The 13,811-nt window shown below is 37.9% G+C and overlaps 2 protein-coding genes across 2 annotated transcripts; one reads left to right on the plus strand and one right to left on the minus strand.

The window, feature by feature from the left end:
• Positions 1 to 1,668: 1,668 nt before the first annotated feature.
• LOC143630623 (uncharacterized) lies at positions 1,669 to 6,825 on the minus strand. Its single transcript, XM_077099590.1, has 8 exons — positions 6,556 to 6,825; positions 3,341 to 3,397; positions 3,154 to 3,229; positions 2,958 to 3,037; positions 2,743 to 2,792; positions 2,478 to 2,562; positions 2,284 to 2,382; positions 1,669 to 2,175 (listed from the first exon to the last, which is right to left on the minus strand). The coding sequence occupies exons 1-8, from the start codon at positions 6,823 to 6,825 to the stop codon at positions 1,960 to 1,962; spliced, it is 933 nt and encodes a 310-aa protein (XP_076955705.1). The 3' UTR covers positions 1,669 to 1,959.
• Positions 6,826 to 9,391: 2,566 nt separating this feature from the next.
• Positions 9,392 to 13,530, plus strand: LOC143630705 (RNA polymerase sigma factor sigB-like). The gene is made up of 7 exons (XM_077099637.1): positions 9,392 to 9,613; positions 11,040 to 11,317; positions 11,401 to 11,931; positions 12,010 to 12,240; positions 12,453 to 12,593; positions 12,679 to 12,879; positions 12,963 to 13,530. Exons 1-7 carry the CDS (start codon positions 9,520 to 9,522, stop codon positions 13,242 to 13,244), a joined length of 1,758 nt encoding a protein of 585 aa, XP_076955752.1. The 5' UTR covers positions 9,392 to 9,519; the 3' UTR covers positions 13,245 to 13,530.
• Positions 13,531 to 13,811: the final 281 nt, after the last annotated feature.

Genomic DNA, 13,811 nt, shown 5'->3' on the forward strand with positions numbered 1-13,811 from the left:
TTCAAATTTGCGATTTTCGTCCATGTGGTTTCATTTCACTTGCAATTAAACCTGAATTCACTAATCCCGTTAAGTATGATTGTTAAACCTATCAGCATGCTCTTCATGTGAGGGGCAGTTTTGTCCCCTTTTCCCCAAATACACCCCAGCCCCTCACGTGAGGGGGCTTGCGAATTCGGACTGGGGTTTATTTGGGAAGAAACAGGACAAAATTACCCCTCACGTGAGGGGAACGCCGGGGTTAATGAATTCGGGTTTACATGCAAATGAAATGAAACCATAGGGATGAAAATCGCAAATTTGAAAATATATGACTAAAACCGCTATATGGACAAACCACGGAGACGAAAATCGTAGTTTACTCTTACACATATTTGATATTTTAGTCTTAACTAACATCAACAAAATATGTAACCTGGATAACATGGAGCAGGTGGTGGATAGCTAGCGGGCGGGTAACAGCCTGGAGGAGGGTGAGGATGTCCATGATTCGGGTACGGGTATGGGTATGCAACGTGTGGAGGATAGTGTCCAGCGCTGTTGATAAGATGATTATGTTTGCATCCGCCCATTGTAAGTCTGATCAATCAATCAATCAATCAATCGAGACGGGTGCATGGTGCATGAGGGGGGTTGTGGTTATTTATGGTACTACTAGTGATGCAAAGAGAAAAGTGGATTCCAGACGTATGTTTTTGCATGTCGTTTATTCCGTTCACGCGTTGCCTCAACGCTGTAATATTTTAATTATATTCCACATTAATTGATTGATATACTATTTTATTACTACTGTGTTAACCTTTGATATTATAATTTAAGAAAAAGTTGAGATAATAAAGTAGTTATTCCACACAGGGATTCTATGACTTAATTATGGAGGTGAGCAAAAAAATCGGAACATACTGGTAAACCTGACCCGTGAGTACGAACTAGATTTCAGTTTCTCAAAAAAAACATACCCAGACTCACCAGAACAAGTTTCACCTCTACCCGGTTAAAACATAATAATAACTTGGTCAAGGAACTGTTTTCTACCTGACCTAGTTCTTGACTTTTGTTGACCAAACATAGAACCGGTTCCTACTCGGTTCTAGTTTGTGAAAATACCCGGTTTCCCCACCTCTAACTTAAATACGGGGATTGATCAAAGAGAACACACATTTCTTCTATCCCAAATTCCCAATACGCTAGTATAGATAAACCTTCTGACGTAATTATATGGGCTGTACGACTGACAAAATATGGTCATACGGGCAGTATGACCTTGTTATAGTGGCGTGTGTCATCACATCAGTCAATTTTGTGTAAGCCTGACATAATATACGGCCCACATGATGTGTCATTAAAACACATCATACGACCCATATGACCATTTTTCATTTTTCATGTGGGTCATGGTTAATTGTGGATACTCATCGGACAGTATGCCTTGTTGTAGTGGCGTGCCCTCACATCACACTTTTGTGTCAGTCTAACATATTATACGACCCACATGATATGTTATTGAAACATGTCATACGATCCATATGACCATTTTTCATCTTTTATGTGGCCTGTATGTAACGTGGATACTAGATAGCGTGTCAGTATTGTTTGTTTGGGTTTTCCTTTAAGCTACTAAATCATCTGTGAATAAAGACATGAGAATTTATGTTATTGAAATACAGAATGATGCCCATACATTCATTCTAAGTTCTAATATAACTATTCTTTCCTAATACAAGTTCTTGAATTATAATAGTCAAGACACTTCTTTAAACAAGCTACCAACATCTTGCAGGGGTCTTTACATTCGGGTTGCGGATTACAAACGAACCGCATTTCAGACACCGGTTTAATTTGACACCTTAATTTCTAACAGGTCTAACTGATCAAATATCTTTTTAGCAAAAATAGTAACGGGTTGAAAGCCAACCCGTTTATCCACCTAAGCAGGTAGTGTTGAATGGGAAGGAAAGCTTATGATAGTTTTTGGTACATTCTTCTATAAATCTTTGCACCCTCAAATTCTGCATGGATCTCTCTTTCGGTTCCAATCCCCATTGGGTTACTCACCAACCATCCTTCATCGTCACACTCAAGACTACTGTCTACGTGGACAAGCTTACCTGACTCAGCATCAAAATACTTCTGCATGTCGACAGCAACTTCAAGCACATCAGACTGTATAAACACCTGTTTCAAACATAATTCATGTGATTTAGGCTCATAACATAAAGCAACATCATGCTCCTCAGTTGAAACTTGAAAATGCAAAATAATAAACAATATTAATTAAAATACCTGTCCTCCAGGCATCAAAGTATCCACAATCGCCTCCACAAGAGGCTTCTGCACGATTCTTCTTTTATGGTGCCTTTTCTTAAAATGAGGATCTGGGCACTGAATAAAGGTCCAATAATATGTTAAAACCGAGAAAATGACCAACCGATTCGACGGGCATTACATTAATATGTTAAACTGAATAATATACTCACCAGTATTGAAACCAACATCAAAGGTCCAGGGTACGTTGAAATGAGCTGCTTGAAGGATATTGAGGCGTTTGCAAACAGAAAATGTCTGCACAAATATGCATAATTATTAGAGCTGCAATAAGATGCATATTTATAGGAATACTTATAACTTATTTGCTAAAGAAGCAAGGATGTGATGATAACTGTAGAGGTGTAGTTAATAACAGGCATGCGTTTGTACGAAAAAAACAATATATGAAAATTTAACAGGAACTTAGTAGCTTACACATTACTAAGAGCCAGCTCTTTCACCCATGTTTCAGCGCGTGTGACTAACTACAAAGGTAAATAATCCTAGCATTAAGACTGATGCAGAATAATATCACATACTAATCAAGTTAACAAACGTACGTAAAAAGTGGATTTTTTTTTTGTAGATGTGATGTTAACAAACTACACAAATTTAAATAAAAAGGTTAAAAGAATAATTATTTACAGTACCTTTTTACGTATTTCAAGGCCCAAATAGTTCTTGGAACCGGGATTTCTCTTAGCAAGCCACATGAGAAATCTACCACTACCTGAAGTTATATATATTCATGGAATAATTAGAATTCATTTGAATAAATCTATTAAAAACCGATTTTGCTTCACAATCACAATGCATTAAATGTAAGACATGCTTATAAGTTATTACCACTGCCTATGTCCATCACTAGAGGCAACTTCGGGTCTTCAAATACATCTTCCCAATTTGGTACTTCAGCAGGAACCTATTAAAATACAAAGAAAACCACAAGATCATGTTCATATCGGCTGTCGCATGACAAAGAGCTTAAAAATATAAACTTATTTTACCAGACTTGAGAAGAGAAACAACATACCGATAAACTAGAGCTAAGGGGGTTAACATGCTGCCTCACCCGAAGAACACCTAATTCCTGATAATCCATGGAAATAGAAGAAAAAAATGAGAATTGATTAAAAAGAAATCACTAAAATAAATATACCAATGTTCACTTTCACTTAGGAGGTCAAATGCACATTCATCATTAGTGGTGCAAAACTGCTAACGAGCCGAGCTGCTTGCAAGCTACTCGAGATCGGACCAATAAAAAGCTCGAAACGGCCCGAGCCTTATTGAGCCCAACCCTCAAATAAAGCTTGTCTAGTTATCGAGTCCAGAGCTTGAGCCTTGTATGGGAAGATCATTTAAGCTCGACAAGCCTTAAAGAGCCTTGTGAATTTCTAAATTTTATCTCTTTCGGACCTCAATGTATTAATTTAACACTGCACAGCCGATCTCGAGCTATGGGTGCAAACGAGCCGAGCTGCTCGCGAGCTACTTGAGCTTGGATCGATAAAAAGCTCAAAATACAGCTCGAATAGGCATCGAACCCGAGCCTTAACGAGCCTTGTGTATTTGTAAGTTTTACCTATATTGGACTTCTATGTATTAAGTTAACACTTCACAGCCGAGCTCGAGCCGAGCTTTGGTTCGTTTTTGGTACTAAATAAACGAGTAAACGAGCTCGAGCGGAGCTTAGGCACATTTAAGGTTTTTCTCAAAATATATAAAAATAAAAAGAGATATAAATTAATTAATATATAATAAACGAGTCGAGCCCGAGTTTGAAAAAAAAAACTCACGAGCCGAGCTCGAGCTTTAGAAAAAAAGCTTGAGCTTGAGCCCTTGTAAGTCAAATCAAGACGAGCCCGGGCTCGACTCAGCTCATTTACACCCCTAGCTCGAGCCAAGCTTTAGCTTGTTTAAGGTACTACACACGAGATCAAGCCAAACTTTAGCTCATTTAAGATACTGCACACGAGCTCGAGTCAAATAGGCACATTTAAGGGTTTTCTCAACGTAATAAAAACAATTAAATTTTATATAAATTAAAAAAAACAATAAACAGGCCGCCAAGCTCTAGCTTGAAAAAACGACTCACTAGCCAAGCTCGAGCTTTAGAAAAAGATATCGAAACAAGCCGAGCTTGGCTCAGCTACACCCTAAACCATCATATGCAAATTAATTAATATTTCACAATTACAAATTCAGCATTGATTGAAAAGTTCAAAATCATACAATAAATAACTATCATCAGTAATAAATTACACAAATGAACCTACCGAGTCGAGCTTAGGCTCGTTTACGGGTTTTCTCAATATATATAAAACAAAACAATGAAAATTTTATATAAATTAACTAAATAATAAACGAGCCAAGCTTGAAAAAACAACTCACGAGCCGAGCTCAAAACGAAACCGAATTCCATGTCATACCCAACTAAAATTCTTAGGTTGAAAACTTAAAAGCAAAAGGTTAACATTCAAAATGATATAACATAACGTTAACGAGTAATAATAAGTGGGGTGGGGTGGTTGTTTTTCCATCACTTGCAACACCCAATGGGGGTGTGCCACCTCACCCCATCCCATTCCATTGCTAGTGATGGAATTTAGTGGGGGTGGGATTTTTTTTTTTTACAACTTAAAAATTAAAAACAATATTACTAGAACATATTGCAACTTAAAAATTATAATTAAAAAAACAAAAGTTACATTAAACAATCTACTCCTCGTCCGAATCCGGAAATTCCAAACCTAAAGAACCTACATGTTCAACTAGATCATATCTCAACCGATGGTGAATATCTTCATCCCGCAAGTCTAATTGCACATTCTCAGGAACGGGAACTTGAGTAGGAGGATCCGGCACCCAATCTGGAGAAATTGCACGTCCGTCTTCTTTTATTAGCATATTGTGTAATATGATGCATGCATATACTATGCTAGAGATCATGGATTTTTTCACTGCACGAACAGGTCGACTAAGTATGCACCATCTACCCTTTAAGACACCGAAAGCTCTCTCGACATCTTTTCTTGCCGATTCTTGCAACTTCTTGAATGCCTTTTCGTTGACCTCGACAGGAAACGAAAAGGCTTTCACAAAAACAAACCATGTTGGGTAGATACCATCGACAAGGACGTAGCCACGCCTGTAGTATCTCCCGTTGACAAAATACGGACAGAAGGGTGCGGTACCATCTGTTACGCTTTGAAACAACGGCGATGTGTATAGAACATTGATGTCGTTGTTTGAGCCAGGAACACCAAAATAAGAATGCCAAATCCATAAATATTTGACGCAACCGCTTCAAGTACGATCGTTGCTCGTTTGATATCACCCCTAGCATACGCCCCTCGAAACTCCCGTTGACAATTCCTCCATTCGATATGTGTACAATCGATGCTACCGAGCATCCCTGGAAAATGCCATCTAGCCTCATGCGCGGCGTAAAGACGTGTAATGTCGTGTCTTGTTGGTTTTCGTAGAAACTCTTTGCCATACAATTTAATAATCGTGTTACAAAAGAATTGCAGACATTCACGTGAAGTTCTCTGAGACATTTGTAAGTATTCATCGAATTGGTCGGGTGGGTTACCTGTCGCTAATTGACGAATAGCGGATGTGCATTTTTGAAGCGCCGTAAAACTTCGTTTGCCCCTCGCGTCGTAAGAATCTTGAAAACATTCTTCGCTTGCTTCGACGTAGGCTACAATATTTAAAAATAAAGATTTCGGCAAACGAAACCGATCCCTAAACGTCTCGTCATTGTGTTTCGGCAAACGATCATCCACAAAATAGTCGTTCATTAGCACTTTGTGGGCATGTACACGATCACGATCCATCATTTTTTTCTTTGGACGGCTCGAGCCTTCAAGTTCGTTATATAACAACGGGAACCATTCAAGAATGTCATCGTCCGAAGACGAAGAGCTATCGGTGTCTAGCGGAAACGAGTTACTCGGAAATTCCATATTTTTTTGTTTTGTAGTGGTGAAAGAAATAGGTTTTTGAAGTAGAAGATTGAGAGTGTTTTGAATTGGATTTGATTTTGAGTCGGATTGAAATGGTAGGTTATTTATATTGTAAACTTTTTATTATTTTTTTTATTTTCCAACGGTCCATTAACGTTAATATTCTCCACCCCCGTGATGGCCACCACGGTCCAACCCCCATCACGCGTGATTGGGGGACCGGCGCCGGTGTTACAATACCCATCACGCGTAATGAAAATCATTTAGTTAGTACATCGGATACGATATGCGGGATGCTGAGATCAGCGTACTCCAATGCGACGAGCTGAGGGCTTCTAATTTGGGGTTGCCTTTGCTGTTGAGATACAGATGCAGCGGTTGAACAATTGCAAATATGGCGGACATAATTATTATAACTATAACTATGAAGCAGCAGTGAAGAAGAAGAAGAAGAAGAAATATTAAAAGATGCTGATTTGATAGCAGCAGTTGATGTGATTATAGTTGTGAAGATTGGGGTTTTCAGTATTATTGCCTTAGCCATAATCCAACCCAAGGGTTTGTATTGTAAGAGGAATAGGTGATATAACTTTCATTTAACTGAGTAAAAGGAAGGAGAAGGAGTAACGGAAAAAATATGTTACGTTAAAGTCTCATTTGAAAAAAGAAAAGGAAGGAAAATTTAAAAGAGGTGTTCTCGAGTTTCATTAAAAGAAAGAAAAGGAGAGGAAAGAAGAGAAAATGATGAGTAAAATAAAAGAATTTGTGTCTTTCTAAACTGGAAAGATATGAAAGGAAAATAAGGTGAAGAGAAAGAGATGATACCAAAAGAAAAAATAAGAAGAGAAAACTTTCTTTTCCTTACTCTTTTTTCATAAATGAACTCGGGAACACAGCGTAGGTGTCATGGTTTGAAAAACACAAAATTTAAGAAAGTTTTAATGATTGTATTTTTTTCTTAACAAATTACTATAACGTCCTTGACGTATATAAAAAGACGAAATTTGATAAAGTTTGAATGATTGCATGTTTAAGGGTAAATTTGGAAATTAATTAATAAAGTTTGAAAGTGGACATTTGTACTTAGACAAACTAAAAAGGAAATGTGGACACTTTCAAAAGGACGGAGGGAGTACTTCTTAGGACAAACTAGGAATTTACCCGTCGGGCATGTCGGTAAAGTCTGGGTAATGGTAAAACTCAAGTGTTGTCGGTCTCGAGCATTGAGATGATAAGTCGACGTGAATTCAGTCGGTTTCTTACGATACCAGAACTAAAACAAAAATGGCAGTTGATCGGTTTTCGTTACGGTGGTACTGGAACTAAAACAAAAGGCACTGACTTTACGCGAATTTGGTCGGTTTCTTTTTCATTTGTTACGGTACCGGAACTAAGACAAAAATAAAAAAGAAAATTGGCATCTGGTCAGTTTTCCTTACGTTCATTATGGTACCGGGACTAAAAAATGACATCAAAACCTTTGCATTGTCAATCCCGGTCTCCCGGACGTTGATGCAATGAGTTTACAAGAATTCAGTTTGTTTCCGTTACGTAAACAAATTTGACGTTAGGTTGGTTCTCGTTACGTTCGCTATGCTACTAATACTAAAAAGGAAAATCAAAATTGTATGGACAAGTTTGGTGCCGCCACTTGGTTAGCGACACCAAACTTCTCTTTTATATATATATATATATAATAATGGATATTAAATAAATTAGTTTTCAAATAAAATATTAGGCTAAATCTCTTTGGCATTGTAAGAAAAATGAACCGAATTACCTATCTGGTTATCATCAACTTTTAATGAGAATAAACAATTTTTTAAACATTTGTTTTTGAAATTATACATTAAAGAATTCAACCAACAAAAGAGCCAAAATCAAACTTGCTAGCTAAGACCAGGTGTTATGGTTGGGGCACCACTCAACGTCACATAAGCAAGCGATGCACCACCACGACAAGTGTTACGGTTGATTGGTAGAGTCAATATAGCCTTTGAGCTATATTAAAAAAAAATGGTTAACTAACACACATTTAAAACACTTGTTTTTGGGTTGGTTAAATAATGTTTCACTGTCTACGTGACATCACTTTTCATTAACTAATCATTAACCACAACAAATAATTTAAGCAAACCAAAAGCTTAGCCGACACCCAATGCATTGAAAGTCATGCAAGTCGCCACATGTATGCTTCGGGGATGAGAAACCAGTCATGTTGGAGGCTACACTAGTTTGTAAGCCCACGTTACTAGCCGATAATACCATGTCACCTTACAAACTAAATTAGTTGGCCATTATGATGCAGACTTAGCCGTCCCCGAAACATTCACGTGGCGAACGCATTAGAGGCCGGCAATAGAGGTGCACAAATCGGGTATTAGAAAAACCCGGTTTGGGGTATGGAATCAGGTTCGGGTATGATCGGTATTGGAAAATCGGGTATTAGCAATACCTGGGTCGGGTTTGGGTTTGGGTCCGGGATTTGCCTCTAAAAACCATACCCTATGTATCGGGGTTGGGTCGGGTATAGAACCGAGTATTCTAAAACCAGGTATTTGAATATCCTATTTTCGGGTATTGAAAAAACCATATTTTCGGGCTTTTTCGGGTATTTTTTGGGTATAGATTGGAATTTTTTAGGGGTTGCACTTTTTAGGGGTATTTTTCGGGAATTTTCCAGTTATTTTTCGGGTATAAATCGGGTATTTGAAAAACCCGGTTTCGGGTATGAAACCGGTTCAGTTTTTTGGGTATTACCGGGTACAAATTGGGTCCGGTTTGAGTACCAGTTTTGGTACTAAAATGCATACCCTATCCATACCCTGTAAGGTATGGGTCGGGTACGAGTTCAGGTATTAAAAACGCAGATATAAAATAACCGATTTCATGTTTTTTTTTCCAGGTCCGGTTCCGGGTTTGGGTTTGATCACCCGGATTCAAGAATGACTCTGGAACTTTAAACCCGAATAAAAAAAATCTATTTTAAAAATATTATGTTGAGGGGTGTCCATTTTGGTAATTTCACTACTTTGAGTTTAAAGGCTGCTTGTCAATGTTTGGTCCTCAGTTTCTGGTGCCTCCTTAAACAAAATCTCGTCTCTCACTTTCGTCATCTTCATACACTCTTTATCAAAAACAACTGTTTACAAATGTATGTCTGAATCTTGTTTACATGTATGCCACCAATATCATCATTACATGTATGCATCTACACAGCTTGTAGCACAAACAAAACATGTCCTCCTGTTTGCTACCTCAGTTCAAGTGCTTGCCAGATTCTTTCTCCATCCAGTTCAAAACACATAATAATCATCCTCATCCAAACCCATGTAAGATTGATTACATATCTTCATTCAGTTCTTTACTGTATATATTATTTTTTTAGTATTTTGATCTTGCATTGTTGTTTTGTTTCTGGATTAGATTTGTTAAGGTTTAGTTATAGTTATTTACCTACACTGTGCAATAATATCAAATTTCTAATTAAGTAAACTTGATTTTTTTTTTAAATCTATGGAATAATTTTGGCTTTAGTACTTTGAAAATGATCTGTTATAGTTATAGTAATGAACTTGCTATAGCCGATGCAATGACGATTCCTTTTATGAGTCGGCCTAGGCCTGTAGACAGTGGCGAAGCTTGGACATACACGTCGAGTGGGCCAGACTCAATATGTATTATAAAAGTTCATAGACTAGAGTGGGGCGGGCTCAAAATTTCGGTCGGAAACGGGTGAATTTATACCATGTATAAAAAATTTCGACTGAAAAAGGATAAATTTATACTGCCGAGTGAAAAAAAGGAGGATGGGCTCAAAATTTCGATCGGAAACGGGTAAATTTACACTATGTATAAAATTTTTCGGGAAAATAGTGGATAAATTTAAACTACCGAGCAAAAAACCGAGGAGGCCGGGCTCAAAATTCCGGTCGAAAACGAGTAAATTTACACTATGTATAAAAAATTTCGGCCGAATAAGGATAACTTTACACTATCGAGCGGAAAAACGGAGGGGGCCGGGGCCACCTCTGGCCCCAACTAAAGCTACGCCCCTGCCTGTAGACGAGCATAACAAGAATGTTGCGGTTTGTGAACCATTTGGCAGGACATGTTCGTTTATTTAATAAACGGATGAACATATGAACGAAATTTTGATTCATTTAATTAAGCGAATGAACTTGTACACATTTGTCATCTGTTTGTTTATGTTCGTGAACGCTTGTTTACGCTTATTTATGTTCGTTTGTTTAAGTTTGCTGTTAATATATTCTTCCCGTTACAACTTAGTTTAGGCTATAGTTTTAATAACCTTTTAGACTTAATACATTGTTTTCCACATTACTTTTAAGTTTTAGCTGGTTTTAACTCATTTATGTTTGTTCATATATGTTCAGTTATGTTCATTAACCTTCATTTATTCTATTAACGAAAGAACACGGACAAGAAAACCTCGTTCTTTAATTGTTTGTGTTTGATCGTTTGTACGGTTAAAGTTAAACGAAAGAACATTATGCATCTGCTTGAACAAATTTGAATCCCTGCTCAGTTGATTAACTGCTAAAATGTTACTCGACTTCATAGGTCTGTTTTTAGACCACTTTTGCAGTCTAAAAGAACGAAAATAGGCATGAAATAGTGGTCTGATTGCTATGTCAATGGAACTAGTACCTTCTCTACATGAATGAGATTTTAAAGTTGATTATTGTTTCTTGTGATCAAATTTGCTCTTAATTGTTTAAATCGGTTGAACTGCAGCAAAATGCAGAGAGCCTACTTCGTCCACGACTCGGTGCGTTTTATCAACCACAGCACCACCTGTATCAGTACAATCTACGGTTCTTAATTTAGAAAAGCTACAACTGTCATCTTTAGAACTTCATTCAAGTTCAAGTGCTTCTGACAGACAGTGGTCATCATCATCTTCATCATCGTCAACTGGAGTTCTTGATATTGAAAATTTAAAGCTACCGTCTTTTGAATCTCATTCAATAACCGCGAACAGACCATGGGCCTTTAATGGTTCAGTAGGTCAGGTCAGAATCTGCTAATGAGTCACTTTACATATCCAGTTGACTTATCAGAATATTATTAATTGGTATTTAAACCGTTTGTTTAGGTGAATAAAGAAACAATCTTGCCATCCGAATTAACCACAAAAGAATACGAAACTGCAGCTGCTGAAGCAGTTGCATTAGCAAAGGCTGCAGTAGAAGTTGCCAAAAGTGCAGCAGAAATGGCAATGAACAGTCAACAGCCCAAAACATTAGACGTCAACGAAAAACTTAAACTATCCAAGTCAGATAATTTCATAAACGGGCTCGGGTCGCAAACTGAAGAAACAGAACCAATAGCTGAAGAACTTCAGCTTCTAGAAGAACAACTATCAGCTAGCATAGCTGTGAGATCAAAGCGCCAAGTGGAACGCAAAGAAAGAAGAATTCGGGCAGCAGAACGGGCTGAAGCTGGTAGTCTGTCTGTGAAGTCTGCAGGCGGCAGAGGGCGGGGTGCCGCCAGTACCGTGGCAGTTAAACCTGGAGCAAGCAGAAGACGTGGCGAAAAGAAAGATGTTTTGGCGTTTTTAGGCGGAATGACTAATGCTAAGCTTTTAACTGCTGCTGAGGAAGTTGAATTTTCTAAAGGAATACAGGTATACAAATTTTTTTGTTTAATATTAATTAAATTAGTTTTTGTAATTTCAGAATATTATGTTGTTAATAATATACAGGATCTGCTGAAACTGCAAGAAGTGCATAAAGAGTTGGCGGCCCGTTTTGGGGTCCCGCCGACTTTTGCAGAATGGGCTGCTGCTGCAGGCATTGATCAGGTACAGTTAGGGAGACGGTTGCATTATGGTGAAGAATGCAGGGACAAAATGGTCAGAAGCAATATCCGACTTGTTATTTCTGTTGCAAGAGGTTATTATGGAACAAAGGTCCATCTTCAAGATATTGTTCAGGTATGCATCACCTTTTTACTTTTTTAGAAATGGCATTGACCAGTTTGACCGGGCAAAATGGGCCAGGCCGGGTTGACCCACAAACACTTTTTGGTCAGTTCGATAATAATACGTATTGTTGAATAGAACCATTTGACTTTTTTTGACCCATTTGATCCGTTTGGGATTAAACATAACAAAAATAACAAAACGACCCGTTTGACCCGTTTCAGGAAGGAATCCGAGGTCTAGTGAAAAGTGCAGAGAAATTTGATGCTTCAAAAGGTTTTAAATTCTCGACATACGCTCATTGGTGGATAAGGCAAGCGGTCCAAAGGTCACGAGTTGAACAAAGCAGGATTATTCATGTTCCAGTAAGAAAAACCAATGATCGTATATTCGCATGTTATGGGCATATTTGTCATTTCACTCACTTCATGTTTTTCTTTCATTGTACAGTATTATATGGTGGAAGTGCAATCTAAGGTGAACGAGGCGAAACAACGATTAGATAAGCAGCTCGGAAGACAACCAACCCGTGCAGAAATTGCAGTTGAAACAGGCATTTCCATTAAACGGATTCAGTCTGCAGAACACGCCCCGAAGCCAGCTCGGTCTATTGATATTCCTATCGGGTTCGATAACAATACCAAACTCACGGTTAGTCCTCGTCTCGTTAACTTTTTCATGATAACGGGCTTGTTATTTTTAGTAATAATAATATGACATTTCGGGCTTTTTAGGACCTTATTGATGATCCTGACCAAGAGACGCCCGAGGAGATATTAATAAAACACACAATGTCTGAGGATTTAGATAAGGTGTTGAATACATTAAATGAAAAAGAACAAAAGGTGATTAGGTGGCGGTTCGGGTTAAAAGACGGTAAAACCCGAACATTGCAGGAGATCGGGGATGTGATGGGTGTGAGCCGTGAACGGGTCAGACAGATTGAAATGTATGCGTTTCGCAAGTTAAGAAACACGGATAGAACTGACATTTTACGCCAATACTTTCCTCAATAAATCACACTCAGATGGAAGTCTGGAATATGTATATGTATATGCAAATGTGTACAGGGGAATCTAATGCAGTTAAGGTGTTCGGCTCGGGTCAAGTGATCGTTTTTCCTTTGACCCGAACCGAGACCTTGTTGCTAGATGAGTAACTATACGGGTTATTGCAAGACTTGGGCTTTTTTCGCCCTTTTATATTTTTATTTTTATTATTTTTAGCCATGGCAATGTATCATAATATTCCGAGGATGTTTGGTTCTTTATTCATGCATACAAGTGAAATAATTTAATTTACTTGTCCCAGTTTATTTATTATAATGATAGTGAGTTCATAGCCCTTTTAATGCTTTTGATCATGTTGTGAAAACATGCAATAACTTATTTTATGCTATGTTATAAGTGTTTAAATATATTCATGAAATCTTTTTGCGTAATTGAATGTGTGCATGTAATTTTTAATCTACACAACCATTAACCTTGCGAAGCCCATGGTAATACGATGATAGATCTATTGGCCTGACCAACCCACTTAGGTTCTCGTGAAGGCCCGTGTGTTTAGAGAACGACGTTAATCAT

Source organism: Bidens hawaiensis, unplaced genomic scaffold, assembly GCF_021521415.1.
Source record: "Bidens hawaiensis isolate Kalapana, Puna unplaced genomic scaffold, B.hawaiensis_p1.1 tig00005780_1, whole genome shotgun sequence".
In the NCBI taxonomy this organism is placed as follows: Eukaryota; Viridiplantae; Streptophyta; class Magnoliopsida; order Asterales; family Asteraceae; genus Bidens; species Bidens hawaiensis.